Source organism: Curcuma longa, chromosome 2, assembly GCF_044706935.1.
Source record: "Curcuma longa cultivar G26 ecotype Majalengka, Jawa Barat chromosome 2, ITB_CL_G26_1.1, whole genome shotgun sequence".
In the NCBI taxonomy this organism is placed as follows: Eukaryota; Viridiplantae; Streptophyta; class Magnoliopsida; order Zingiberales; family Zingiberaceae; genus Curcuma; species Curcuma longa.
In genome coordinates, this window is record NC_133862.1 from 10,135,042 (window position 1) to 10,162,471 (window position 27,430).

The 27,430-nt window shown below is 35.3% G+C and overlaps 3 protein-coding genes, 1 long non-coding RNA gene and 1 other non-coding gene across 9 annotated transcripts; 2 read left to right on the forward strand and 3 right to left on the reverse strand.

Annotated features, from left to right (window-relative positions):
* The first annotated feature begins 393 nt into the window (after positions 1-393).
* LOC141822152 (serine/arginine-rich splicing factor RS31-like) lies at positions 394-5,478 on the forward strand. 3 transcript variants are annotated; one of them, XM_074709586.1, is made up of 6 exons: positions 394-476; positions 563-694; positions 2,655-2,767; positions 3,680-3,912; positions 4,755-5,062; positions 5,177-5,478. In XM_074709586.1, the coding sequence occupies exons 2-5, from the start codon at positions 589-591 to the stop codon at positions 5,029-5,031; spliced, it is 729 nt and encodes a 242-aa protein (XP_074565687.1). In that variant the 5' UTR covers positions 394-476; positions 563-588; the 3' UTR covers positions 5,032-5,062; positions 5,177-5,478. The 3 variants fall into 3 exon arrangements, with proteins under 3 accessions (XP_074565687.1, XP_074565686.1, XP_074565685.1); XM_074709585.1 differs by having other exon boundaries at positions 4,755-5,056; XM_074709584.1 differs by having other exon boundaries at positions 4,755-5,027.
* An 839-nt stretch (positions 5,479-6,317) lies between these two features.
* On the reverse strand, positions 6,318-13,456 carry LOC141816384 (rab GTPase-activating protein 22-like). 2 transcript variants are annotated; one of them, XM_074704173.1, is made up of 5 exons: positions 13,266-13,456; positions 10,837-10,972; positions 10,689-10,738; positions 7,903-7,956; positions 6,318-7,760 (listed from the first exon to the last, which is right to left on the reverse strand). In XM_074704173.1, the coding sequence occupies exons 1-5, from the start codon at positions 13,454-13,456 to the stop codon at positions 6,518-6,520; spliced, it is 1,674 nt and encodes a 557-aa protein (XP_074560274.1). In that variant the 3' UTR covers positions 6,318-6,517. The 2 variants fall into 2 exon arrangements, with proteins under 2 accessions (XP_074560274.1, XP_074560278.1); XM_074704177.1 differs by having other exon boundaries at positions 13,029-13,390.
* An 889-nt stretch (positions 13,457-14,345) lies between these two features.
* Positions 14,346-23,227, reverse strand: LOC141816372 (sphingoid long-chain bases kinase 1-like). Of its 2 annotated transcripts, none has more exons than XM_074704167.1 (9): positions 23,060-23,227; positions 22,299-22,825; positions 21,857-22,219; positions 20,848-20,941; positions 20,733-20,770; positions 17,208-17,318; positions 16,570-16,669; positions 14,997-15,949; positions 14,346-14,786 (listed from the first exon to the last, which is right to left on the reverse strand). In XM_074704167.1, exons 2-9 carry the CDS (start codon positions 22,722-22,724, stop codon positions 14,637-14,639), a joined length of 2,235 nt encoding a protein of 744 aa, XP_074560268.1. In that variant the 5' UTR covers positions 22,725-22,825; positions 23,060-23,227; the 3' UTR covers positions 14,346-14,636. The 2 variants fall into 2 exon arrangements, with proteins under 2 accessions (XP_074560268.1, XP_074560262.1); XM_074704161.1 differs by having other exon boundaries at positions 17,208-17,354.
* Positions 23,228-24,637: 1,410 nt separating this feature from the next.
* On the reverse strand, positions 24,638-24,797 carry LOC141822584 (U1 spliceosomal RNA). The gene has a single exon (XR_012601313.1). It is a non-coding gene; the product is annotated as a U1 spliceosomal RNA (small nuclear RNA).
* A 122-nt stretch (positions 24,798-24,919) lies between these two features.
* LOC141816272 (uncharacterized) lies at positions 24,920-26,788 on the forward strand. The gene is made up of 3 exons (XR_012600673.1): positions 24,920-24,989; positions 25,082-25,354; positions 26,595-26,788. It is a non-coding gene; the product is annotated as an uncharacterized LOC141816272 (long non-coding RNA).
* Positions 26,789-27,430: the final 642 nt, after the last annotated feature.

Consider the following 27,430-nt stretch of genomic DNA (forward strand, 5'->3'; position numbering starts at 1 on the left):
AATTTTACATTGTCCTTTTAATCCATTGTAAAGATAATAAAATTTTTAAAACTTACTAATTTATCAACACAGTTTTTAAAATAAATATACAAAATTTTATTTTTAATTATTTTTCATATTATAAATTAGTTTTTTAAAATGATTTTTTGCATTAAATTTATAGCTCGATTGGCCAACCCAAACGGGCCCAAGCTCAAAGACTATGAAATCTTTATTTGTTTATATTAAGTAAAAAAAAATCATTTTCATTAAAAAAAACCAATTATTTAACTCCTCGCCGACTTGTGTTATTGCTTTTGGGCCGTCCAATTAACCTCAAGCCCGGCCCAGATTTACATCCCTATTTAAAGCGACCTCCAAAGAACTTTTCGCTACTTTTGGATCGGGACCTGGGCCAACACTCCGCCTCGAAGCAACGTGCTTCTCGCTAGGGTTTCCACTTTCCAGTGCTGCTTCGGGCTAATCTTTCTCCTTCGGTTAGGGTTCCTTCCTTTAGCTTGTTCGATCTGCAGCCTCGCTCTCTGTTAACTCTTTCTGAGTTTTGCCTCCTGCTCGCCTGCAGATTTGCTTTGGATTTGGCTGGGGAGGATGAGGCCTGTGTTCTGTGGAAATCTCGACAACGATACTCGCCATACGGATCTTGACCGACTCTTCTCTAAGTATGGAAAGGTAGATCGCATCGACATGAAGTCTGGTATGTTGCTCTCCATTCCTTGCTATTTACATTTGTTTTCGGCTTACGTAACACCTTTGGAGGAATGGTAGTGAGTTATCGATGTTACCGTCTCCATGAAGACTGTTTTTAGGCAATGGTATACCCATGTTTTTATTTTTATATTCTCGTTCCTGATGTTCTCCTTTAGATCTTGTAACAATTGTTGACTTACTAGTTTTTCTCCATATAGGGCTAATCAAGGAGATGTGTGTGTTTGTCTGGGTGAAATAACATTGAGTTGGATTTATAGGTTTTGGTAAATGATTGAGCCCAAGTTAGCGAGTTAGGTCCCCAATCTAGATGATTTAATCTCAAGGCATATTTTGTTTGTGCAATGACACAGTGCTATCTGAGTAAGAGAGATTTTAACTTAGAAGTTGGACTGTGAGCCTTGATGAGGTCGTGAAGTTTTAAACTGGCATTCTAGTTTGTTCGTAGAGGATTGTGGTTTCATGGAGATATATTGGTGAAGAATTCTATTAGCTTGAGTATAAGCAGCAGAGAACAGGGATTAATCTTAACAAAATTAAATAATATTTTAATAATATAATTAAATTATATACATCAATATTAATATTAGTATTTGAAGTGTATTTTTAAATGAGTAACTATTTTGATTAATTTCTATTCTGAAATAAATATGTATATCACATTTCTTATATTATATCTTAATACTCTACTTAATAACCAAGTCGCCATTGGTATCTTATGTGAAAGCACAATGTATTTGCAATCTATGCTTTTGTTCATGATATGTTCTCATGATGTCTCATTCTGAAGTAGCATAATGCACCTTCTTTTGTAAATAAGAGTGTAGAACTTAGCATTTCTCATGGTTAGGTTATATTTTCTCTACGGAAACTAGGGTTGGGCCATGGGAAATCCCCCCCCTGTTTTTTCATTGGTAATGCTTTGTATGATGAGCTTCCCAAAATGTTGCTTTGGAGGAAGTACTGTGTGCTGGTCACTTCGTTAATCTTACATATGTAAGAGCATTCAAATATTGCTTTAATTGGAAATCTTGTTTTACAATAAGTAATATTATGGGACATATGATGAACAATTAATACGTACAACTTTTAAGTCACACAATTATATCAGTTTGGTTTTAAAACTATTGGTGACTTAATCATGTCAGCATGTCACTATAAATTAACTGGATCTCTTTAAGTTTGTAGTTTTTTTTTTCCATAGCAAGCTATCTCAAAAATATTCAGGCTTAAGATGTTTCATAAATTAACAAACAATTCTTAAGCATTATTGACTGGGAACATGATTTGTTCAATATTCATGTGTTCAATCACGATGAGAGTGAATTCTCTTGCAAGGATCAAGAATTGTAATAACTTGGTGAAGAATGCCTATTTTAAAAGTTTGCTTTTACGCAGGAACTACTAAGGAAGCAGAGCTTTTTCTAGGCTCTCCAGGTTCTATTTGAAAACCATCCATGTCAAAGGAAATCTTTCTCTCAGAACTCAGAACATCAACTCCATCAATAGGCAACTGACTTTCATCATATACATCAAACAAACACATGATAAGATTTGCATTGCCCAAAGTTGTTGCCCAAGCTTGATAGTTGAGGATCTGTACCATCATGCCATGCCATCAGATAATACCATCATTACCTGTCTACAGAATGTATCATCATGCCATGTCCTCAGATGTCATCATTTCATGCCAGCTGAACACTTGCTCTACTCACAGGGAAGCATGTTCAGTGATGACTTCTATCTGGGTTTGAATTGTATGACTTTATGTCTTATTTCGCATTATAGAACTTTTTGTTTAGATTTATTATGTTCTTAAGGCCTACATATAATTTGCAGGTATAATTTTATGTTTCTATTTTGCACAAAGTACTATCAAGAAGAAAAATTGGAAATATCAAACTATTCTTGTATCTTTCCTCATTGGATTTTATAATTTATTGTGGCAGGATATGCGTTTGTTTATTTTGATGATGAACGTGATGCAGAAGATGCCATACACAGACTTGATGGTATACCTTTTGGTTATAGTCGACGCAGGCTGTCAGTTGAGTGGTCAAGGGTAATGTAACTTTTCTTCTTATTTTACTATGGTAGAATTTGTTTTATGTACAGGTGGAAAATATTATCTAACAAATTTGATCATCATAATTTTTTTGAGTGTTCAATGAGATCCTAGGTTTATGTCTATATAAATATTTGTTGGATAATGAAAACATGGAAGAAAAATTCAACTGTGTTTTTTTTTTAAATTCTGAGATTCCATTAGACAAATAAATGAAAAGTAATTTTAACTTATGCAATATTTCATTGGGTCTTTTATCACATACCTCTTCACCAAACCTCTGCTATTGTTTAAAAATATCGCCAAGATTCAGCTGAGTTTCCATTTCTGCTTTGAGTAAGACATACTTGAATAAATGCCATTATGAATCAATTTGTAGGGAGATGTTTCTGCTAAAATGTTTCTGATCCATAGGTGTAATATTAACCTAAAAATGATCTTAACATAGTAGAAATTATTATATTAATTTCTAAGGTTGTCTAGGATACAGATTGTAGAACCTTTTTTCAGAAAAATAAAATAAAAGCAACTCCAGTCTCCAGCCAGTGTAAATCTGACTTCTCCAGCAAACGAAGATCTAAAATAATATTGCATCAATGACCTTGACTTTCTGCAATGACTTTAAAAATTGACAGCCCTCATCTGTCTATTTGTTTGTCCTGCCTTGATAACGAAGGCAAGAATCTTACAGGTACCTCCTATTATCAGAAGATCATAGGATCCATCTGTCCAAAGTTTTGGATTAATCACCTCAACTCAACCCTATGACCCAAATTGGAACCGTAGATATTGATTCAGAATGTGCAATTGATATAGTGATACTAACCACATTAATTTGTAGATATTCAAATTCAATTAACATTTTTGCATATTTTCTGCTATTCATGTTTCACTGGCATAATTTTTCAGCAAGGAGAACGTGGGCGAGATCGTGACAGTTCTAGACCAGCAGCAAATACAAAACCTACTAGAACCTTGTTTGTTATCAATTTTGACCCAATTCGTACAAGAGTTAGAGATCTTGAAAGGCATTTTGAACCCTATGGGACGATTACTAATGTTCGGATCAGAAGGAACTTTGCATTTATTCAGTTTAAGACCCAGGAGGAAGCAACCAAAGCCCTTGATAACACCAACATGAGGTCAGTTGTTTCATCGTTACTTGAAAATTTCTATTTGCTAAGTTTGACATAATGTTTGTGCTTGCATTTGCTTAAATAAGTTATCTTTATATTGAATGAGTTTCATGGGTCGCTGCAGTTTATATGTTTGATCTTTGTAGTTCTAATTCCTTCTTTATAGTTCATAGTTTTATTTGTTTATTCTTAATGTTTCATAATTCATCTACAGCTGTTGTTGCTTGGTTGTGTATTAGACCATCTTATTAGTTTACTTATAATCTACAACACAATATTTACAACATCAAATATTGAGTCTTCTAACAACAACACAGGAACCTGGGACAAAAATTAATGAAGGGGTAACTATCTCAACATGTGTACGATGGATTATCAAAGAAAAGATTCATTAATCAATATTACACCAATTGAGAGACGCAATAATTCTAATAATATTTTACCAAATGAAAGAACCTATATCATCTAAAAGATGCTAAACTCTAGCTAAATTAAAATTATTTCTATTAAAGTAAAGAGTATTGAACCTTGACATCTTACTAGGACAATTAAAGAAAAATAACTAGGACATTTGTTAAAATTAATTAAAATTACTTTGCAAATTGCATCTCTTACCCATTGCTTATTTCCTTTGAAAAATTCATTTTCCAATTCCTTACAAATCTCAAAACAAGTATTTTTGCACTATGTTTATTTTACTATGTTTCGGTTTCTAATTTCTGTTTGATGTAATTCACTTAATACCCGTTTGCCTGAATTTTTCTATCGCAATAAATTGTTTTAAGCTAAAACCTACCTTTCCGTTGATTAGTGCTTACTCTCTGTATATTTTCCTATTGGTTATGCAGCAAGATTTTAGACAGGATGGTGACAGTCGAGTATGCCTTCAGAGATGATGACGATGGTGGCGACCGTGACCGCGAACCACGTGATAGCCCGAGAAGAGGAAGAGGTGGTGGGCACGATAGGCACGATGGTGGCTATGGACGTTCAGACAGCCCTGCCTACCGAAGGGGTCGCCCGAGCCCAGACTACGGTCGAGCTAGGAGTCCTCTATATGACCGGTATGATGCTCCCTCATATGGTAGGAGCAGGAGTCCCGAGTACGGTCGTAGTCGGAGGTGAGGACAGCAAAACTTTTTGTAATCAGGTGCTTGTGCGTCACATGCCCCATCCAGCAGTTTATGATTTGTTTTTAAAAATATTTTTGCTTCTGTTACTTTCTACTGATGTCCTTTGGAACTGATCTGCTGCTGCTTCTCGTTTGCAGCCGTTCTCCTCGACGTCGGTAAAATAGACTTGAAGAAGCATTTTGCAACGCGGCCATCAAATGAATGTCAGGACGATCTTTATTGATGGTATTTCAATTTCCTAGAACATCCTCAATAGTAGTTGTAGTAGTAGTAGTAGTAGTAGTTAGTAGTTTTTGCAAGACATGGACATGATCTTGTGGCTGGTTGATGTTATCTTCATTCCTTTGTCGACGGTCGTTTGCTTATCTTGTTTGAAGTGTACTTCGTCTGTTAAAATATTTCGTTGACCCAAATGAAATATATTAATTACTTCGGTAGATGAAATACCTCTTACAATTTTAAATTACAGACAGGCTTATTTCTCAACCCGCTTTAAAATGGTTGCCAGAGACATCATTGATTGCAGACAGATGAAATGAGCTTGTCCTGCCATGGAATCTAGCACTGTAATTATTTTTCTCCAATATTACTTCGATACTTCTGTGATATGCTTGTTTTCTGTTCACGCCTGTTTCAAAATGTTTTTAAATTTGTCTTTACGAAGACAAGAATTCATTGCGATCGGGGGATAGGCCTCAAGATTCCTTCCGGGGATTTTCTGAAAAAAAAATCCGACAACTTGGAAAATTTCTGCCAAAGCAGAGGTTATTGGTGACATGGTATTTAATTAAATTAAAATTTTCTATTACTAATTTCAACATTTGGCATAACCTTTGAGTGATTCCAAATATTAACAATACCAAACATTGGTAATAGATACTTATCCTAGTTTTTTTTTCTGTATTTATTTTTATTTTGAAAAATATCCTCAGCTACTTTAGTTTCCCAATGTTCTGGATGCATAAACTAAAAAAGAATACTCATGATATATATAAACTATAAAAGTAAACTTATTTACCTAAACGGAGTACTTGTTTAGGCAAATGAAAAAAAAAAAAGAAAAGAATTCGAGCTCCTAACTTTTTATTGGGATTCTCAGTGACGAATAAGAAACAAACATCATAAAACCTCACAATTCAAAGCCATCGGATCATAATAAAATGCGACCTTCAATTAAATAGACAAACAAGAAAAGAAATCAAGCTTCCACCGTGATCCCATACCTGAAAAAGAACATGCTAAAACTTTCCGTTCAATGCAAACACGAACAACATCATATGAGATCTTATCTAAATGATTATATCAGGTATAAAGCACGAAATGCCTTGTTTGAAGCGTGAAGCAACAATTCAATTCGAGCCTCTGAAAGCCGATAGACGACGTGGAGATAATAATCGATAGAAATAGAACCAGAACCGACTAAAACTAAATAGACACTACAAGTCAGCATGGAGGAGGAACGATGACCTAGCTAGCACTCATTCAATCTTATCGTGAAGGCTCACCACCAAGTCATGTGCATCACCCAAAAGCTTCCAGATATCGAGCTGCCCCGCCATGCTGTTGCACTCTCTGAGAATCTCATCCATGCTACTGTACTTCTCGATGATCAGCTTCCTCCTCTGCAAGACTGATGCCGCAATCGCATAGAGCAACAAATCATCAGTGGGCGGAGCTCGTAGTCTGATTCTTCCCCACATGGATTTCCCAATCCCTGCTCGAATTGCCGCCTGATCTGCCCACATAACCTCCCACAAGCAGAGAGTCTGCTCGAAGGTTAGCTCTCTGCGGAAGATGATAACCACCATTCGATACACGAAGAAGCAATCCTCAGCTTGGAGCTTCTCCAGGTGCCTATAGAGGTGAGCATCCTTTGACTTGATGATCTTAGAGACGATGCTTAGTTGTCTCCTGATGCCTACCTCATCGAGTCGGAAGTTATGCCTAGCTTTCCGCATGAATCCAACAAAACACCAAAAAGCCTCATGATCTTCCTCTATGACAGCGAGTACGGGAGATAGAAGGTCACTCATTCCCTGGCAATAGCCAATTTCAGGGTCGTAGAGCGCGTAGGCTTCCAGTATCGCAACTAGACGTGCAGCATGGTAAATTCGGCATGGCTCCAAGTGCTCATAGTCTTTCAAGCTGATGCAGGTAGCAAACTTAATAGCCTTGTCTCTGGAAACATTGACTTGGGACGGATTATAAATTTTCCACTCATCATTGGCTCGAACAGCATCCAGTCGCATGATGCGTTGCCATGTTGTGAAATTCTCAGCTCTTTGGCTACCTTTGGGGATTTCTCCGATTGAAGAAGCAATCTTGGCAAGTTTAGGATCAGCTTCACTGAGTCGTATAGCGGGGGACATTAGAGTGCTGCTAGGTTCTTCATCACTAGAGGATTCACTGTAAGAAGATTCTGTATCATCAGCATCGGCATCTGCATCTACATCTGCACAAGTGATCCCACTATTTTCATCTTCTTCCACGATAACATGGCCAGGTGTACCTGTTTCCTCATGGGCCACATGATCCAAAGTGCCACTGAATGAGCTTACTTGTCCAATTGAAAGGGATTCCCTGACACTCGAGCAAACAGATTCACACACTCTAGGACTGTCTCTGTATTTGGTTTCACTCATTTCATTTAGCTCATTGCCACTATCATCGCCTGGATTTAACAATTGCCAACATCGTCTTCTAAGTTTTTCATATACCTTCCTGTAATAAGAACATAGCAATTAAATCTGGTAGGAAGCATAATAAAGGAACTTTTTCCATCGAAAAAACCATATTCATAAACTGTAACGAGAAGAAAATGCAAGTCATGACAGATATTTGCTTAGCAGAGTGGAACATGTACCTCCTATGTGCTCGAACAACATTTCTTTCAGCCTTTGAACTCCTCAGGTCATAGCTACACGTCAAAGAAACATAGATCAGTACTTGTCCATGTAATTCTTTAAATCTTCAAATAAATTCACATAATGGATTACTGAAAAGAGCATATATGACATTTTTTTTTCTACTTTCTGAAACAGAATGTCATCTAGACACAATGTGGGCAATCAGCCCACAGACCAAGGTTGTATTAATAGCAGACTCATAGTGACAATAACTTTGGGTGAGGGATTCTATAGATGAATTATTTCACAATGCGATTCCCACAAACAATGTAAAGTGTATATATATATATATACCTTTGCATATTTAATTAAATCTGTTTCATCAAGAACAAAACTGTTTTTTTATTTGTTTGTTTCTGGAAGCAAATTAGACCTTATAGAATTGGACAAAGGAATTTGAGGATGCCCCAGGTTGGGAAGCACAAGCATATTGGTGGCAATTTGTAATGTAAGGTCAACACAAAATAGTCGAAATCTTATCAAGTATTGGAACAGCATTCAAAATGCCATAACCTATTTTGTGCAAATCCTGAATTATCTTTCTTATCATTCAAGATATTGTTTACCAAGAAGGTCTATAAAATTTACAGGACGAATTCATCAAAAGATAAACTGTTCAATATCTATCTTAATGTTGCTGATGATGTACGTTTCTTATATGAATGTTATTCTACCATTGAGCTCTAATCAATATCATGTGGTTAGTAATGTCTGAACCGTGTAAATCTTGTAATCATTTTCCCTTTGTCTCCCTCTGGCCTCTTTGCACACCTTAAGCTTTATATTGTTCCAACTCTAATCATAGGCCTTAAAATTAGTATGTCCATTATGAAGCTGCACAGTTGTATTACGATCAACTTTGGCAGATCATAAATCCGTTTGGGAAATCAGACATCTCCTTGAATCAAGAGTAAGAATGAGAAATCAGCATATAGGTGAAGAATAACAGATTTCTTTTCTAAGTTCTTTTTTCTAAAAACATAAAAAAAATCCCATCGTTTTCCTCCACTGTTGAAATTTCTGAGGCTTTTGTTTAAGCAATTCTGAAAGGAAAAGCTGCATGAGAAAATGTAAAATTAGGTTCACAAAACACCGGAAGCAACAGCATCAGATCAGTGATAGATAGATCATGTCCCACAGATAAACTTTATATAATCCTATGTTGCAACTTGAAATACCATTCACAACTTTTAAATTATCTTTAATTGTGTTAACTATATTCATTTTTGTCTACCTCTACCGCTCACATCTTTAACTTTATTGATTGAACCTATCAATGGTATTTTTCAATACAAACACACAAGATTTGTCAATATAACGTTAAGTAAAACATTAATAACAATTAAAAAATTGGTAGTGTATGTTACAAGGACGAGAACAAACATGTAGCATATGTCAGCAGGTAATAGAATAGGCAGCAACCATGAAAATGAAGGCCTTTCTGGCAAAAAAGAGTACTGACTCCTTGGATAAAGAAAAGGAATTTTGGAGGAAGAAGACAGATGTATAACATATAATTAATATGTAGAGGTAAAGTAATTAACAAGATATTAAGATATAGTATGTACTCAATAATATCTACCATACTAGTGTATTATTGATCATAAATTTACAACTACTTGAATAAGTTTCTTTGGCAGGTTAAAAGCACGAAATCTAAATTTAGAGACAATACATAGCACATTAACATTTCTATTAAATAATACATCAATATATACATAAAGGAGAAACTAAATTTATAGACAAAAAAAATTATGATCAAATCCCTAGACAATTATAATGACATATTTAAGAAAAAAATATTTATATTGATATTACAAAGGATATATATGATAATGCAGTTACTATTGTTTGGACTTCAGATCACATACAGTCCACCAAATGATATAACTGTAGATTAACATTTAAGGGAGGAAAGGTCAGCTTTTTACCTATCTTTTCACATTATTGCTAGATCAACTTATGAATTATCTTAAAGAAAAATTTATTTACCGCATACAATTTAAAAATGATATTAGCTAATTGATGAGTGTGTAAAGAAAATAAGCATGAAGCTTGTATTGCAGAAAAGAGTCTTTAGAAACTGAGGACTATAAATGACTATTTAAATCTGGTTTCAACAATAAGAAAGTGAGATAATAATTAACATATATGAACAAATGTTCAAGTTAATAGAAGCTTTACATATGTTAGAACTACTTATAAAACAGCAATAATTATTTTTCTAGTTTTTGTTACATTCCATTTTGTTCCCTATAAGCAACTTTGTTCCTAAGGACCAACAATTTGTATAGCTCTTGGATATCCACTATGTGCTAATATATTGGTTAGCTCTTAGAAACTTATTTGCATTTCGTTATTTGTCATTGACGTAAGCTATGTTTTACAGATGGATTTGATTAAATCCTCAAGACATACTTAAACTATTGTTTTACTGATATTAAAAGCCAACTATTAATGGTGGGGGCATACTTTGTATTTGCACCTATCAGCATAATGTATATGTCCTAAATGATGCAAATGCTTTGTGAAACAGGATACAAGCTTAAAATAAGAACTAAATGCAAAAGAAAAATGAATTAGATAATTAACATGAAATAAAACCCTAACAAAGCTAGTAGTCAAAAGAAAAAAAAAATTGTTCCGAATTAAGAAAAAAAGACAATGCAAATTAAACTTTGCAACCTACTTTAAGGCAAAACAAGGTATAAAACTGATCAGAAAATATGGCTTAGATTCTTACACTCCAAGAAGGAAAGGCCAGACTTCAGGCCTGATGCTTGGGTCAATTCCCTGAATCACAAGTAATTGCTTCAATTTTTTTTGTCAAAATATATCATACAACTAATATGAGTATTGAAAAGTGACATTATAGTAGAGGCAATTCTTACTACAATACGAGCTTTCTTTAAGAACTTAATCCCACCATCACGAAGCTTTCCATCAGAGGTGAAGAAATTGTTCCACTGGTGCCTAGCAAGGGGATTCTTCCTTTTTCTTCGAGACCATGGTGACCGAAGGCTGCCTCTGAAAAACTATGGCAATGTTATGAAAGGACTAAATGGTGAAGAGGGTAAACAAGTTAATATTTAAAAAAGGATGATACATTCATTCCCAAACAATAAAAGTTGAATAAATGAACTTGCAAAAACATCCAACATTTTTTTCTTACATGCAACTTTGGCCAACTAATTCTCAGATTGGCTACTACCTATCGGCCTTCTTTTGTTAACATATCTGGCATGGGCAGGAAATGCATTCCAGGTTTATCTCCCACTGATAACTAATATTTATTCTGTATATTCAAATGTCATTTCAATTTCAGCTAGTAACTATAGTCTGGTGAAAGGAGCACCCATATCATCATACATGAAAAATGCTATCAGCTAGATGGGTGATTACTAGATAAAGCATGTACTTGAATGAAAGTTCTTAGATTTGAGTAGTGGGTATGAGGAACGTCAACAATGACACAAGTGAAAACCTTGGTAAACATACTGGTCCTATAAATTTAGGAGAGTAGGACCTGATACAAATGCCCATGGGTTCTTAAATTAACACAATAGTTACAAAGACATTCAGTCACACCAATCCTATTTGTTATTATAATCATTACCACTTAGTGCAGGATTTTAGACTATAGATATACCGCATGGAACCATACAGCATCAATCAAATCTGTAACCAAGAATATCTCAATAAGATTGCACAGGCTAAAGATGGCATACAAAAGCTGTAGCTGTTTCAATGTTTTGATAGGAAATTTCACTCTTATATTCAATCTGATGTTCACTTGCTGAAAATTTTGCATCCTACTACACAAGAAGATAATAAAACTTTTTCCACATCCAAAGATACAGTAAAATAAGGTGCAATCACTAACTAGAAGAAATTGATTTTGAGTACTCGCATCTACCATGTATCTCATACACAGGCAGCACATAGGATACAAGGGAAGCACAAAAAGTGGCTCTTTAGCTGAAAGTTATAATATTCATTTCATGCATGGTATACCCCTTTCCTCCTATCTAACTTGTTCAGTGCTTTCATTGTGCGATCCAAACTTACAAATGGAAAAGAGAAGCTTTGTCTCAAACTCTTGGCAAATATAATAACATCAAAGCCTTGCTAAGCTATGAAATTGGGACTGCTGATAGTTTGTTGGTTAAATTTTAGAGATTTAAGTTTAGTAATATGAACATGAGTAGAAAGATCAAAGAAATAAGGGACAAGGAATAGTTGAAACCAAAAGGATTGCTACTATTTGATAATGGTTGATGACATCATCACAAAGTTATGGGCAAACAAGTTATTCAAGCTGTTTTCCATACACTATACTACTTGAATTCAATAGTACTTAGCGCAATGATTCTATTCAGAAAAAAAAAAAAGAGAGAAAGCGTCAATATCTGAAGGGACAATATAGACAAGTATACAAGAGCTCAAAGAGAACAGAAAGAAAAAGTGCTGGTAGCTGAGGGGACCAAATAGACAAGTGAACAAGAGTTTAATATCAACCAAAAGTGACCAGAAGGCAATTCAACACTCAAAATTATGGTATTGTGTAGGTGATCTAACGCTAAACAGGTAAAAATTCCAAACACAAAATTGACATAGGCATAATATAACAAGATCCATTATAGAGGTAGAGCTGACATAGTAGAATGTTAATTGACATCTGGGCCCTTTCTGATAAAATTGAGGAAGCACTAGTTGTAATGAACTCCTTGAAGAAGTTAACAGTTATTACTCCGATAGATGAAGATAATTTTTGTTCATCTCAATCTCTCATATAATAAATAGTATGCCCTAAATATCTCGTTCAACGAGGCTAGCGTCACTTTTCCTACTATTTTTAAGAACAATAACAGCCATCAATCATAATCAATTTCTAGCAAACCCTAGAGGAAGAACATGACAGTGAGAAGATAATGAAGGAACGAAAGACATTTAACTATTATCTTCTGGTGTTCTCTAGGTGTATGCGGAGAATGAAGATTTATATTGGAATCCAACCGATGCTTCAGAGAAAAATAAGAAGGAACTGAAAAGGCATTGAAGAGAAGGGGAGAAGGGGACTCACCGATCAGGAACAGGTGAGGAGGCAACAATGAGGAGCGATCTCAAATAGATCCAGGACGACTTAGGCGACGACGAAGATGGTGAATACGAAGAAGTATGGGCTCGTCGGAGGGCGCTCATCTACGGCATCCCTCTCTCTATCCCCCTCAAATAATCGATTTCTTTCTAACCTGCTACTCGTCGGGACGATAAGGAACGAAAAAGTAAGCGCCTTCTGGCTTTGCTTCTTTTCTTTTACCTCCGCGTCGAGATGACGAGTGTGGCGGCCAGGGCGAGTCCGGCCATGGCCGTCACGCCGACGACGACTACGCCCTCATGCCACCGCCCGGCTACCCCCTCTGCGCTGATCCAGATCCACCCCCCTTCGCCGCCCGCCGCACTGCCGATGAAGCTCCCGATCCCACGTCCCACCCAATTCCAAACCCACATCGATCGATCGATCGCCCGTCCCCCCGCCCACCCGCCCCGCAGTCTCTTCCCGAGGACCCCCACTCCCACCTCCTCCGCCTCCCGATTTCACTCCGAAATCAAGAACAAGGCAGGTCGTGTGATGATGGCAGCGCCATGGCATCGGGAGTGGAGTCTTTAGAGATTCTAGACCAGGGCAACACCTTTCCATATTTGCATTTCAACCCCCGTAAATCATCTTATTATCAAAACTTTTCCTGAATAATTAAATTCGTTGCTTTATAAATAGAATAATACGTTGTTCGTCAATTTATAAAATAAAAATAATTTTTATAGGTTTTTTAAAATTAATAAAATATTAAAAAGATATTTTTAAAATTATTTATTCCAAAAAAGTTGGACATTTTGCATTCTGCCACTTCGGACGAGTCAGAGAGTTGAAAATTCACAGTATTTTGAACCGGTTTGACGGATTAAATTTGAACCGGACAATTGATCGGGTCTAATCAAATTCTTTGACCAGGTCAAAATTTGAGATCTGAATTGAATTCAAATGTGGATTAGTCAATTTTGTCTCATCCGTTATTTTAATGCATCAACTTGAATCATTATGAGAGTTGAACCTGTTTTTGTCCTCTCTCTCTCTCTCTCTCTTTTTTAAATAAATAAATAAATATACACGTTTTAAGCATTTTACAATTACATTAGGTGTTTTTAAAATAAATAAATAAATAAAAAGTGAAGACAGAAATAAAATATTTAACAAAATTAAATATAACAGTAAACTTGATTATGAAAATGTAATATATCAAAAACCTTTTATATATAAGATAACAAAGGGTGATTTATTCTATGAAGCTGAATAGTCCACTTTCAGAATTAATTAAATCGTAAAAATTAAATACCTAAATTAATAAAAAAAAAAACTGTAATATGATATTTGGGTACTAGATTTGGAATACAGAAGTGTACATACAACAACAATAACAAAAACTAAAAATTAAAAAAAGAACTCAATGTTCAATCTGGTAGACTATTCGAGGGAGACAAAATCGTATATGGGAAGGGATAGAAGAATGAAGTGGTCATGGACGATAGATAGTGTGGATTCATTCACTGTGATGCCAAAAAACACTTAAATATACAGGAGTGCTGTAGCCAAGGACGGTAGATGCTTTGATCGGCGTAAAAGTGCTCAGCTTTAAGCTTGTTCCTTGGCACGACGACCAATTAGTTTGCACTGCTCTGGGAGCAAGGAACACAGAGCTTGCCCATCTACACGAAGAAGTTCCCCGTCGATGCCGCACCGGTTGTTAGTGTTTGCAGCAGGCTTAATCTTCACGGACTTAACCTGCAATACCAGGAACAAGATTGGCAGATATAAAAGTGCAGAACTAGAAAAGGGAAAAGAGAATTGTCATTTCTTTGAGGGATCTTTTGTTTGTTGATCATGTTCAGTATTCCTGGGAATGAAAACTTTTGTTTCTAGAATAGCAACTTCATTCTCACTGAATCATTAGCGAAAAAATAGAAAAACAAAGGTATGACAGTGTTACCATACCTTGACGTAGTCAACATATGGGAGAGAAAGATGCCGACCAAACTGAAGATACAGAAAGAATCTCAACAACCTCAGCCTTCCACTTCCATTGATTAATAGCAAATCCAAACACTTATCATCATGCTCTGCTTTTGGAGCAACCACCTGCGAACTTAGGCTCTGAACGGTCTTGCAAGAAAGATTGCATACCAGGACAGCAAGAAACCGACCCTTTTTAACAACCCATTTCTCCTCTAAGCTTGGAACTAGCTCCTCTTTCATCCCTAATTCAATATCGTCAAGTGGTGGCCCAGGCAGCTCAATGTGTTTCTCAGTTTCCCAGTTCGGCTCAGCGTCCCACTTTGGCTGAGTGTCCCACTTTGGCTCAGAGTCCCAGATTGGTCCTGGATCGGAAACAGTTGAGGAAATGTCTTCTTTGTCATACAAAGAGGTAGGTGCCCAAGAGCTTTTGGCATCAGTTGTGACAGTTAGACCTGCCCAAGTTCTATCCGTTCTTGATTTTGATCTGGTCCTTGGCCCGTTTGGATTTGAAGATAGGTGAGGCTGGGGATGAAGGACTTCATCTGGTTCAGTCATTAAATTTCTCCCCAAGGATAAACGCTTTGACTTCGGATCAAGTGCTCGGACGAACTCGGATGGCTCACTGCTTGCAGTAGTGCTACCAGTAGTTTCCAGGTCACCTCCAGGAGTCCTAATTGAATCAATACTAGATAAACTAGAAGCTCTTGTAAGGCCTTCTTTTCTTGATCTCCGCATTATATCCAGATAGAGGTCTGACATGTCAATTTTATGTTGTTCTACCGAACTTTCTGCTTCCGGACTTGCCACCTTAGTATTTGGGAGATATTCCACATCAAAACTGTACTTTGGTAAGCAAAGAAATTTAAGAAACCCAGCCACAAAATAGCGCAAGGGACCATAGCGTTTCTGGTACTTCTCAGAGAGTTCCAGGACTGCAGATGATTTGAACTCTAAAGTAAGCACAAACAGACATCTCAAAAATAAATTCAAACTTAATTTATACATCAATTGGTCTTAGTTTGATTCAGTCTGTATACGAATGAAAATGACAATGCATATTAACTAATGGAGATGCTAGCAGCTGATCCCTCCACAAAAGTTCTGGCTTCATACTAGAATGTTCTCAAGTGATCTATGATTATTATAGCTGAACGATCCTTCCGCACAATATATTGGACAAATGCTTTTCAATGTATTATGTTGAAGACTAGGCAGTAGCTATAAGCCATATATCTAATTTTGGTTTGAATATTTAAGGTTCAGTTGCAGTCCCAGACAAAGATTGTGGACTTAAATACATAGAGTGATTCAAAGAAATTTAACAGGTAAGATAAGGAGGATCTCCAGAATACAAATAGAATAGCACATTCCAAGAGAGGTCAATTTTGCTACTACCAACTTCGTTATGTCACTACTGAATGCATAAGGATTGTCTCTGCATGGAAGCATAGTGTATAGATTACCCAAAGGACAAGAACTAATGGAGCATGATCAATTGTACAAGAATGTTAGGAAATAAAATATAGAAAGCAAACCAAATTTATGAAGTTACCATCACTCAGGAAGCCAAAGTATGAAACAGTTGTTCCAAAATGAGTGATGCCATTCTGGATCCATTTAACAACAAGAACATCAGTGGCAGTGAGTCCACCCTGTAATCATGGCAATTAATGGTATAAGTTGATAAGATAAAGAAACCAATTTCAACAATAGTTGAACAATAAAATAATAATAACCTAGAATATTATAACTTGAATCAATTGGTATATTTCTCATAATTTTTTTGTACCATTAACCTTGGTTGAATCAAAATATTAAACTCACTGTTGAAAATTATGCTAAAACTACTTCAAAGGAACAGTTAACTAACAAACCACACAGCCTTCGGTAATTCCTGAAAATAATATTTCGATGAAGTACCAAAAGTCTTCACTATAAAAAATAATTTGTGGAGCTGTACTACTACAATGCGTGATATAGTGCCAATTTTGGTCAACCAACAGAACAAGATGTTTCACCATGCAGACTGAAACAACACAATATTTGAGTCCTTGAGTAAAACTACCTGTACAACTTTTTCTTAATAAAATTTTCATAATCTTCTGGGCACTGCATGCTAACAGAGTTGATAAAAGCCAACACAATCTTTGCTTCCATTTTTGTTATTACCATAATAACTATCAGCAGTACCTTGACAATAGCCATTGCAGCTGAGATGGGATCTCTCACTCCCAAAACAGTCCAAATAAATGAATTGTCAGAACCGGCAGGAATCACACCTATTGGCATGGAAATTGCTTCCTGTTGATTTTCTCTAGTTAGAAGCCCATTGAGAACCTGTGCCATCACAAAACTATGCATTTACAAAGAATCAATGCTTGGTGAAATATCTACTTGCAGCAAGTTATCTAATTGCAACTTATGCATCGTGTAGAGAAAATGGCTCTGCAAAATTTTTAAGCAAAAAAAGGCAGTATTACAAAGGGGAAAACTAACGGTATTCATATGTGATCTAAGAGTAACTGAAAGATAGTTTAGGCATAGATCATTCAGATGAGAGTACCATGTCTATATCCAATGCTTATGCTAAATACATACATGAAAAGGAAGAAGGCAGAATGCTTTAAGCATCAATGTTTTGTGTCATGGACCTAGACTCTCAAATGTAAAAATCACCTAATACAAAGTGATGAACAATATAGATAGGCAAAGGTACCACCTAGCATCATGATCTGTAAAAGTTTCCCATTAATGTTAACATGATACGAAAGCAATCCCCATCACGTTTGTACTAGATCTTTCCCTTCCCTCATCTTCATGTGCTGCCTTCCTTGATTACAGCATGTTGTCCTCGTGTGTGTGAGATAATTTCAGGCACCAAGAACCAAATCATCATCTCCTCTCCCTTCCTTTGCAAAGGGGTAGCAAGCTGCTCAGACCATGTCCCACGTCTGTCATCTCCGCAATTCCAAAATTCAGCCACAAGGAGAGCAAAGGACCAAACTCATACACATCCTTGAGCGCACTATCTCCTACAGTATTGTCCACCACCATATCACTACGCTGAACATCTCATTCCTCCTTGCAATAATTGTTCACCGCTCGGTTGCCAACGAAACTCCACATCAGCCCTGCACATCCTTGAGTTCACTGACTCCTCTAATAAGTGAGTGTGGGTGCCCAGAAAATGTAAATGCATCACAAGTCACGAACAGTTGGACCAATTCCTTGTCATCTCCATCATTCGATTTCTATAGTTGGTGACTAATCATACCTAAGTTATCATCAAGCGGTGATCGATCTATTGGGTTGGATTACTACAGAAACCTGCAACCAAATCCTTCAATGAATTTCCTATGTTTTTTAAAAAAAAAAAAAAAGAAATAGTTGTCACAATGTCATCATCTTGTTTGGTGAAACTCTAGAGCTCCACTCGATTCAAAATGTTCAATGCCTCAACTAACAATTCAATACACCATGACCACCACTTCGATACATCCTAACACTATTTTTCAAGCCTTTTTAGCACCATGTTGATTATAATGGAGTAGAAGATAAAAAATCTCATTTGCAGTTAATGTAAAACCCTATGCATGATCACTGAGATGCAAACCTAAGAATTCTAAGGTATCATAACAATGCTCCAAAGAAAGTTTCTTATTTTCATGAGATCATCTCCAAACTGTGGGATACACTAATATTGATTGGTAGGATGACAATATTGGATATGACCTAATAACACAACGTAACCCAATTAGATAAAAACATGGTCAACAAAGACAAAATCAGAAATGACAAGTATGACCCAGACATATAAATAAGAAAAAAATTAATTCATTTACAAAATTAAATTAATTTTAATAACTTTAATGACTTTTTTGTTAAATCTTTTATTGTATTAGAAGGTTTTATTAATATTAGATCATGTAAAATTATTTTTTATATTATTTTATACACTTTTATATTGACATGGTTAAAACAACACAACCTCAATTTTCACCCCTATTGATTGGGAAAACTCCCCTACAAAGAAATGATCACATGTTCTTCTGAGAAGTAATCCTGTAGAAGAGTAAGAAGCACATTTTGTAGCTAGATCAAGTGCAAGGACAAAATATATGATTATGGCACTAACATGTGAGCTCATTTGGATGAAATAAGTTAAAATGAGTTGAAACAAGCTCCCAAAAATTGTATTGTAATAATCAAGTTGCCATGCTTATAGCCTATAGTCCTACAGTCTAGTTTCTATAAGAAGACAACATATATAGAGATTGATTGACTCTTCATTTTAAAGAGTGAAATCCAATAAAATTGTCAATTGTTTCTTAAGATCCAATAGCTAGCATATTTACAAACCAAGCCCTTAAGGAGTTCTAGATGTGAGAATATTTGTAAAAAGATGAGTTTCAATAAGATATTTGAATTAGTCTGAGGGGAGTATTATGGACTTAGGAACTCAAATGTAAAAAACACTTAATACCAAGGACAAGCTTTTAATTTTTATATTGATGAACAACATACATTGGTAGAGGGAAGTACCTAGGGTCATGAACCCTAATAATTTCCATTAATGTTAACATTCTACAACTTACAAAGTAAGTAGATTTGATCATTTGAGAAGCATGCAAATATTAGAGAAAGAATATTGGTTGGAAAATAAAGTAAAGCTTACAATCAAAACATTGTGAAACAATTAGAAGGCATAATGGTTAATGCATCAAACCTCTATACATGTAAATTTAGTTAACTTACAACATTAGTAGCTTTGTTACAAGAAATGCCTAGATAATAAGATAGTAATGTTGTCTTTGCTTAATTGACTTCTTTTTCTGAAATCATGGAAACATACTAGGAAATTATCAAACACAAGAACATTTCTTGGGAGAGCTAAGTTTCAGATTAATTATCTTTAGAGGTGGGTAAAGTGATGCCAAAAGGCTGAAAATTTCTCAATTCATTTGCATATGACTTTATCCTGAGAAATCTGGTAAAATATGCAGAAGAATATTAAAATGTAATTAGTGGTTCTCCAGTACAATAGGAACAGATATGCTGATTTGGTTCCTCATAATGAATCTAGTATACTGATTTAATTTATTCATCTTCTCAATCACTAAATGATTGTTTTTCATGAAAATCTTCTTTCTTTATTTTGGTATTAAACTTGGAATTGGGCATTAGCAGAACTTCCAGAAAGTCTTTTAACACCATTTTTTATTATCCTAAACCACAGACACTCATTTGTAGACAAATTATGCACTATAGAATTAGCTCGCACCCTAGACAATTGCACTGTAAAACAGCCATTCAAATATGAAAAATTCTCTAAGCTAACAAGCATAAACGTGCATTCATTTCCCTGAACTCAGTTGAAGCAGTGGCCTCCAGTTTGACTCATTTCTAATCGAACATGACCCCAATTTCTACATCCAGCCCATTCACCATCACAAAACAGTAGTGCAAGTCAAGAAATAATCATGAGAAAACATTTATTTGGATTCCATATCTTGCACATCTGAAAAGAGACCACATGCATGTGTATCGATTACAAGACTAGCGAAGTTGTTCTCGATTTTTAGTTTACCAAAGATGCATTCTCTTTATTCATCTAGTTCTTTTAGTAGGCTATTGTTGTTTCTCTCATAACTTATATAAACATAAATTCAAGTAGGAATATATAAGAAAACACAGGATGTGAAACAAATAACTGACCTCATTGACAATTCCATCACCACCAACGCAAACAATTCCTAGAAGAAGATTTTAAACACAATAAGGAGCAAGGAGGCTGGAAGAAAGATCAGGTTGAATGAACTTAGCAACATACCATCAGGACATGTGCTGAAGTCGACTGTGGAAGCAAGGTTTCTTGCATGACCAGCATATGTGGTCTTAACTACTTCCATCTTGAAGCCTGCAAGCTGGTACCAGTTTTTGATAGATGAGAAATTTCAAGTTATACCCTTCATCAAGTACATGCTTTGATAGTTTGATGATTTGTAAATGTAACATTTTTTGCCATGATATGGTAATATATTTTATATAGAAAGAAATTCTCACTATAGTTTAATAGTGAGAATCTTGCATGCTGAATTCTAATTCTATATAAAAAATATATATGTGAAGCTTAAACTTTCATTATGTTAACATTTCAACAGTTAATATAGATCATTCTTTTGTCTTACAATTCTGACCAACTATTTTTGGTTAGCTATGTAGATCTCATCCCTCCATTGAACTCTTCATGTAGAATCACACCTAATTGTTATCATATTGTAGTATATTTTATCTTATACTTTCTACTACTCTCATACATACACATTAGCATTCACATCTTAAACCCTAATTGTTATCATATTGTAGTATGTTTTATCTTATACTTTCTATTACTCTCGTACATACACCTTAGCATTCATATCTCTACTGTATTAACCTATATGAATTATTTTCTAATTATCAAACACTCTAATTCATAAGTCTAGAGGAACACTCCACAATTGTATAATATGTGCCATTTAGCATATGAAGCACATGACAATCATACAATACTCTCTCTAATTAAACCACTCATTCTTTATCTAATTAATGGTATTCCCTTCTCTATACCAAAGTTAAAGCAAGCTCAGATACTACTAGTACAGTGTGAAGACGACAAATAGTTTGCATCATGCTTACATAGCTTTAATCCAAAGAAATATAACAAATTTTAAATAAAGAATAAATAAAATACATTAACAAGAGAAACTCGTCAAGGACATAGGTATGAGATCATAAACAGAGCAGATTAAATCTTACAGTCCCAGAAATAGAATAAATGATCATGGTATTGCACACACCTTAAAAATTGGTTCAACTTTTGAATGAAAAACTTTACTTGATCGGCCATGCCCAGAACGAGGATTCAGTATTACAAGAATGCTTGATGGACTACTACATCTTATGTATGGTAGATCAAACAGAGGCTCGCCAGAAACAATGTCAGGTTCCTGCTTTTTAGAAGTCATGGGATGAGGTAAACTATTAATTGAACATTGCTGATCTGCAAAACCTTGTACCCATTGCAAAGCTTCTTGTGAACTAGAAGCTAAGAAGCGGAAATCCTTTTGAACTCTTTGTGGTTTCAGAAAAAGCCCACATGATCTCCTTTTAGTGGGATATGCGTGGATAGTGAAATATCTTACACCAGCATGGTAAGATACCTAAAGAATTACAACTAAATATAAGGGGATTTTTTAATTAAAAATGAGTAAGAGTAACCTAATAGAGCAACTGACTTACGGAAACAACTTCATTGATGCTAAGAATACTAGAACCCCATATCAGGGCTTTGCTTGTGAGTTTTGCTTCAAATACATTTGAGATTGAAGTTCCTGACTCCTGTTGCTCATCAACACTGGAACTTTTAGCCTTCTTATCCAAAGTAAGCTTCCCGCTAAAAACTACATATCCTAACAAATCAGATTTTTCATCCCCAATATCGATCCTGTGTTCATGCGGCTTTGCTTTCTCAGAATCTTCAATAGCGATACTGGCATCAGTCTTCTTCAATGATTTTGCCTTGCCTCTTTTTTCAGGAAACACAGTTGGAGATGAAAGCTGACCCTTTACTGTCGGGGACTTCTTGCCACTCAAACGGCGAAGAGATTGCTGCAGTGTTCCTCTTGGCGAGTCTCCAACTTGATGTTGATCAGTAGAATCCTGCATATCTCCTTTTCAAGAAAGCATATGTGTACATGCGTTCGACTCACAACCACAGTCCAAATAAAGTGATGACAAATTTCACTTTGCTAAGTAGCTCAAATGTCCTATCAAAATCAATATTTCTCAGTAAGTGATAGATTCCGTTTTTTGTTCAAACGTATTTCAAATCAACACACAAACAGAAAGTTCCCGAACAAAGAAGAAAGATAGATTCTTCATCTACTCCATCCCCCTTACAAAAATCTAGATTTCAAAGAGCTCGAACAGACGGATTCCCAACAATTGGACAAGATCAAGATCAAAAACCAAGGCCATTGCAAAACAAAATAGCACGATACCGTTCCATCCGAGCAGATCAACCGACGCTCGTCTGATCCGAGGAATGATCCCCTGGCGCCGATGCCACAATTCCGAAACAGATCACGAAAAAGGATCCCCGATCGCGGCGACACTGCGACTGGAAGGAGAAGAAGAGGAGCCCTGGGAAACCAGCAAGCGGGCGAGGCTCGCACCAGGGGAAGGCCGATCGGATTTGGAGAATGCCATTTTAGGAGAAAAAGCGTTGATACGTTATGTGACATATATCAGAGTTTCCGACATGAAGCGGCGTTACAGGCGGGAATATCTTTCCGGTTAGGTCGTAAATGAACTAACGTTAGTTTTGTGAATAAATTTGATGTTTAATTGGGTAAGAATTTATTTATATTTATTTAATATATAAATCAGATTAATTAAATATATAAATTTAAATAATTTATTAATTTAAATAAATAAATTTAAATATATATGTATTTAATTTATTAATATTCATAAATAATATTTATTAATAAATTTTTGTCAATGTGTTAAAAAATATCAAAATGAATAAATAAATTTATATTATCAAATTTAATAATTAAATAAATAAATTTTAAATATAAAAATTTTAAATAATTAAATAAGTTTTTGAATTGAGAACTTAATAATATCAAGCTCAAGCTCATAAATGTATCAAACTCAAATTTATAAAAAAGAAATCAATATAAATTTAAACAATCATTTCAAAAATTTAATTCATTTTAGACTCTATTTGAAGTTTGAATATTGTAAAATTTGACTCAGTTTGTCTTATTTATCACCCTAATTTCAACCGTCCCCACCCACATAATTTAGTATTTTTCTTATCTCGTACCCATAGTTTGAAAATTTGCATTTGTATCATGCAAACTTTGTCAAATACTATCAAACCGTAGTTTTTATTTTCCATCAAACTTTTTTCTTAAAATGAACAAATAGCTACTAGGGTCTCAACCCCTAGTATTTGAATGAAAACTTTCAAAACATGATTAAGTTGACTACTGTGGGATAGATTTGTTGTAGTAGATAAAAATTAAATCTCAATAAAATACCTTCTCCCATAGTCGTCAATGAAAATAACTTTCGTACCTAAGAAACGAATTTAATGGTTCATAGGCAACAATCATACTGTAAATACGATCACGCTCTATTATTAAATTATAATTACAAATCTTATGATCTTATCATTGGGCTCAAGACAGATGAGGAAGGAGGGGACCATGAGCAATTTAGTATTATCTCGGTTTATGATGGTTTTAGAGCAATTTTACGATGTTAAAATTTATTTAATAAAATAATCAAATTAAATTTAAAATGAATTAAATTGTTAAAATAAATACTTAAAGTTGATTTTTTTTTTATGAGTTTAAATTTGATTGTGTTAGATATTATCTAACTCCGAGTTTGTTTAAAATGTTTACACTTTAAATTTATTTAATTAATTATTAAATTTAATAATATAAATTTATTTATTTATTTTTTAAATATAACCTTCCTAATTTTAACAAAAATTTAATATAAACACTTTATTATAAAAGAGTATTAAATTTAAAATACATAAAAATTTATCTAAAGATTGGCAGGGGCCGCGCAAGCGCGTACCCCCTCTATCACAAATTATGACGTCCACTCTCCCACTTGGGGAGATGGTAAACCAACGCGCCACCTGCGTGCAATGGAGGCCGTTGATCTAGGCCACGGACCTTCTTGTTCGTCCGTCGACCCCGTCCAGGTAAGTATGGTTCACCGCTCGACCACGCCTCGCTCTTATACAAATCCGATCGCTTTCGCTACCCGCAGCTCGCAGATGTGGGACTAAAAAGGGCCTTCCGCCATCGCCAGCCGTCCATCGACTGGATCCCCATCTCTGTATTCCACCGCCAAGGCCTCCTCCTTCCTCGATGCTTCTGCGGCGATGGCGAAGCGCTCGAGGTCGACGATTGCGCCATGGATCACATCGCTCTGGTGGGTTGAAAAATGACGAAGTATCTAAATATCTTAATGCAACATCTTTTTATTTGCAGCGATTTTCCGACCAAAAGATGTCAACGGAAAAGCCTCCAAGAAAACCTACTACTGATTACTATCTTAGTCAGGTGCTACCAATACTCTTGCAGAGACGTTTAAGTATGGCATTTTTTTCCTGGTTACTCGATCAAATTCTACATTTCCATTGTGTTATGTAATCTTAATCATCTACACCATTGTTTGATTTTACATGTTATTTCATGGTGAACATTCTCACTATGTGACCCTTGTGTGCAATGCTACAACAACGAGGCAATGGGGTCAGTTAGGTGGATCTTATTCCATCATATATTTTTCTTTGCTTGGATTAAATTCCAGTCAAAGCACAAGGTGCGATGCAATTTACATGTCCCAATAAATGCTGCCAGTGAAGCAGGTACCACAGTGTTGTTTTGATACAGTGAAATGAAATTAGCATATCTCTCATGTTAGCGTGCTCTTGTTCAACTTCCACCTCCATCATCATCTTTCCTTATCTCGTGTGACTTACACATTCTACTACAAATTGTTCATTGAATCTCTCAGTAGTTTGCCAACAGTGGGAACAAGTAGTGTGGAGTTACTCAAAGAGCCTAGGCACATTTTTCTCTGCAATTGCATGAAGTAGCCTGATATCACACTTTTTATTCCCTTGTTATTTAACTTGATGTAGAGCTTAGATAGTTATGTGAAAAAGTCACGATATGAAAACACATCATAAAAAATGTGTGGAAATATACACCATTTGTACACCTAATAGGAAAAATTGCAAAAATCCTTAAATTTCCATAAATTTAGACGCAAAACCTATACCAAGGATTGCTTTCTTGGATGAAAAGAAACTAATGTGTTGAAACAGGGAAAAGTCTAGTTCAAGAATGAATACTTCTAAATAAAAAAGCAAACTTCTGTTCTATTGTCAAGTTGTGTAGTTAATCACATGAATCTTGACTGTCAAAAAAAAAAAAATTCTGAGTGTCGAAGTATTGGGGGAATTCTTGCCATATGTTTTCAAGTGGTCCATAATATAGAAGTAAATCAAAATAAGGTTATTGGGAAAAAGTGGAACATAAAAATGGTTTAAATGTAACTGAACCGAGGATGAACAATGAATGCTTGTTTTTTAACTAACGACTACCTTAAGATTTACATCTTCAAGCACTAAACTAAATTTAAAGTGTCTTTTATCATGTTTATGTGTTCTCATGTATACCCTTATATTATTCGCGATGGTCTGCATTGTCCTTGGCCCAAATACAAGGCAAGGCTATAACTAAAGATGAACTGCAGTTCCAATATTTTACCACGCAATTAGTTATTATCAATGGAAGAAATGACATATCATATTATATTTTTTACTTGAAATGAATAGTTTCTTGATTACACATGTAAAGATACTTAAGATTAAAATGCAGTTTAATCAAATGGGGATCTCCTTTGTCCTTCTCATAATGATTTTTGAACTTTTGAGTTTTATTTTGTTTACCAAAATGCCATAAGTCATGCAGCCTATGTGTGTTGTGATGCCAGAATTCTCCCTGTGATCCTTGTTTGGCTCATTGCTGCATGCATTGGTGTGCCATCTGCCAGGAACACTGACAAGTGAAAGTTAGGTTGTCCAATGATATTGCCATGCCAATGGCTGTCATCAACCCACCACTCTTGCAGGAATGAGTTATTTGGCAGTCTCTCAGATCAACTCCTGGCAGAGTCAACATGCTGAATTGGAGATTACAAGCGTCATAATTTGGTTGAATGCTTGCATTTAAGAATCCTGCACATGAAACATCATCATGGACTTGATATTATAAGTGATGTGACTCTCTAAACATTGCCTTGACTTGTAAAAGAGTATGAGCGTTCCATGTTGCAGTCCTAAAACGCATGCCATAAACAAAAAACTACTTGTTTCTTTCTAGCCATTTCTTGTTTGCATGGATTATTATTTTCTTCTCAAGCACTATAATCCATTTAACATTTTATGTGCTGTGCCTGCCTTTAACATTTATTCTCTTGGAACTGCCACAGGAAATAAATTAACATCTTCACAATGGATCCCCATCAAGAGTGCCAAAATAAGAGGTAAATTGTTCTCTTTTTATTTCTGTCAACTGCTAATTATTGAAGCTTCTGTCCCTTTCACTTTTGTTATTTCTCACACTCATTTCTATTTGGAATTTCATTTTGCCACATATAATTTACTTTGAATCTGTATGCTTGGTTAAAATAATGCAAAAGAGAGAGATTGTTACATGTTTATGAGTTAGAAACTGTTTATAAACCAATTTGAGATATAAGCCTTGTATTATGAAAACAGTTCAATGTTGCGAGTCCAGTGAAGCATCTTTAGTATAGAAAAGAAATAT

What these genes read in the sequence shown, in the direction of transcription:
- LOC141822152 (XM_074709584.1), top strand. Translation starts at nt 589, where the DNA reads ATGAGGCCTGTGTTCTGTGGAAATCTCGACAACGATACTCGCCATACG. An exon ending in TGTCAGTTGAGTGGTCAAGG is followed by an intron (nt 2,768 to 3,679) that starts GTAATGTAACTT and finishes ATAATTTTTCAG; the next exon opens with CAAGGAGAACGTGGGCGAGA. An exon ending in CTTGATAACACCAACATGAG is followed by an intron (nt 3,913 to 4,754) that starts GTCAGTTGTTTC and finishes TTGGTTATGCAG; the next exon opens with CAAGATTTTAGACAGGATGG.
- LOC141816384 (XM_074704173.1), bottom strand. Translation starts at nt 13,456, where the DNA reads ATGTGGGTTTGGAATTGGGTGGGACGTGGGATCGGGAGCTTCATCGGC. An exon ending in TGGCCTTTCCTTCTTGGAGT is followed by an intron (nt 7,957 to 10,688) that starts GTAAGAATCTAA and finishes TTTGACGTGTAG; the next exon opens with CTATGACCTGAGGAGTTCAA. An exon ending in GTTGTTCGAGCACATAGGAG is followed by an intron (nt 7,761 to 7,902) that starts GTACATGTTCCA and finishes TTCTTATTACAG; the next exon opens with GAAGGTATATGAAAAACTTA.
- LOC141816372 (XM_074704161.1), bottom strand. Translation starts at nt 22,724, where the DNA reads ATGCAGGATTCTACTGATCAACATCAAGTTGGAGACTCGCCAAGAGGA. An exon ending in CTTCAGCACATGTCCTGATG is followed by an intron (nt 20,771 to 20,847) that starts GTATGTTGCTAA and finishes ATCTTCTTCTAG; the next exon opens with GAATTGTTTGCGTTGGTGGT. An exon ending in CATATGTTGACTACGTCAAG is followed by an intron (nt 14,787 to 14,996) that starts GTATGGTAACAC and finishes CTGGTATTGCAG; the next exon opens with GTTAAGTCCGTGAAGATTAA.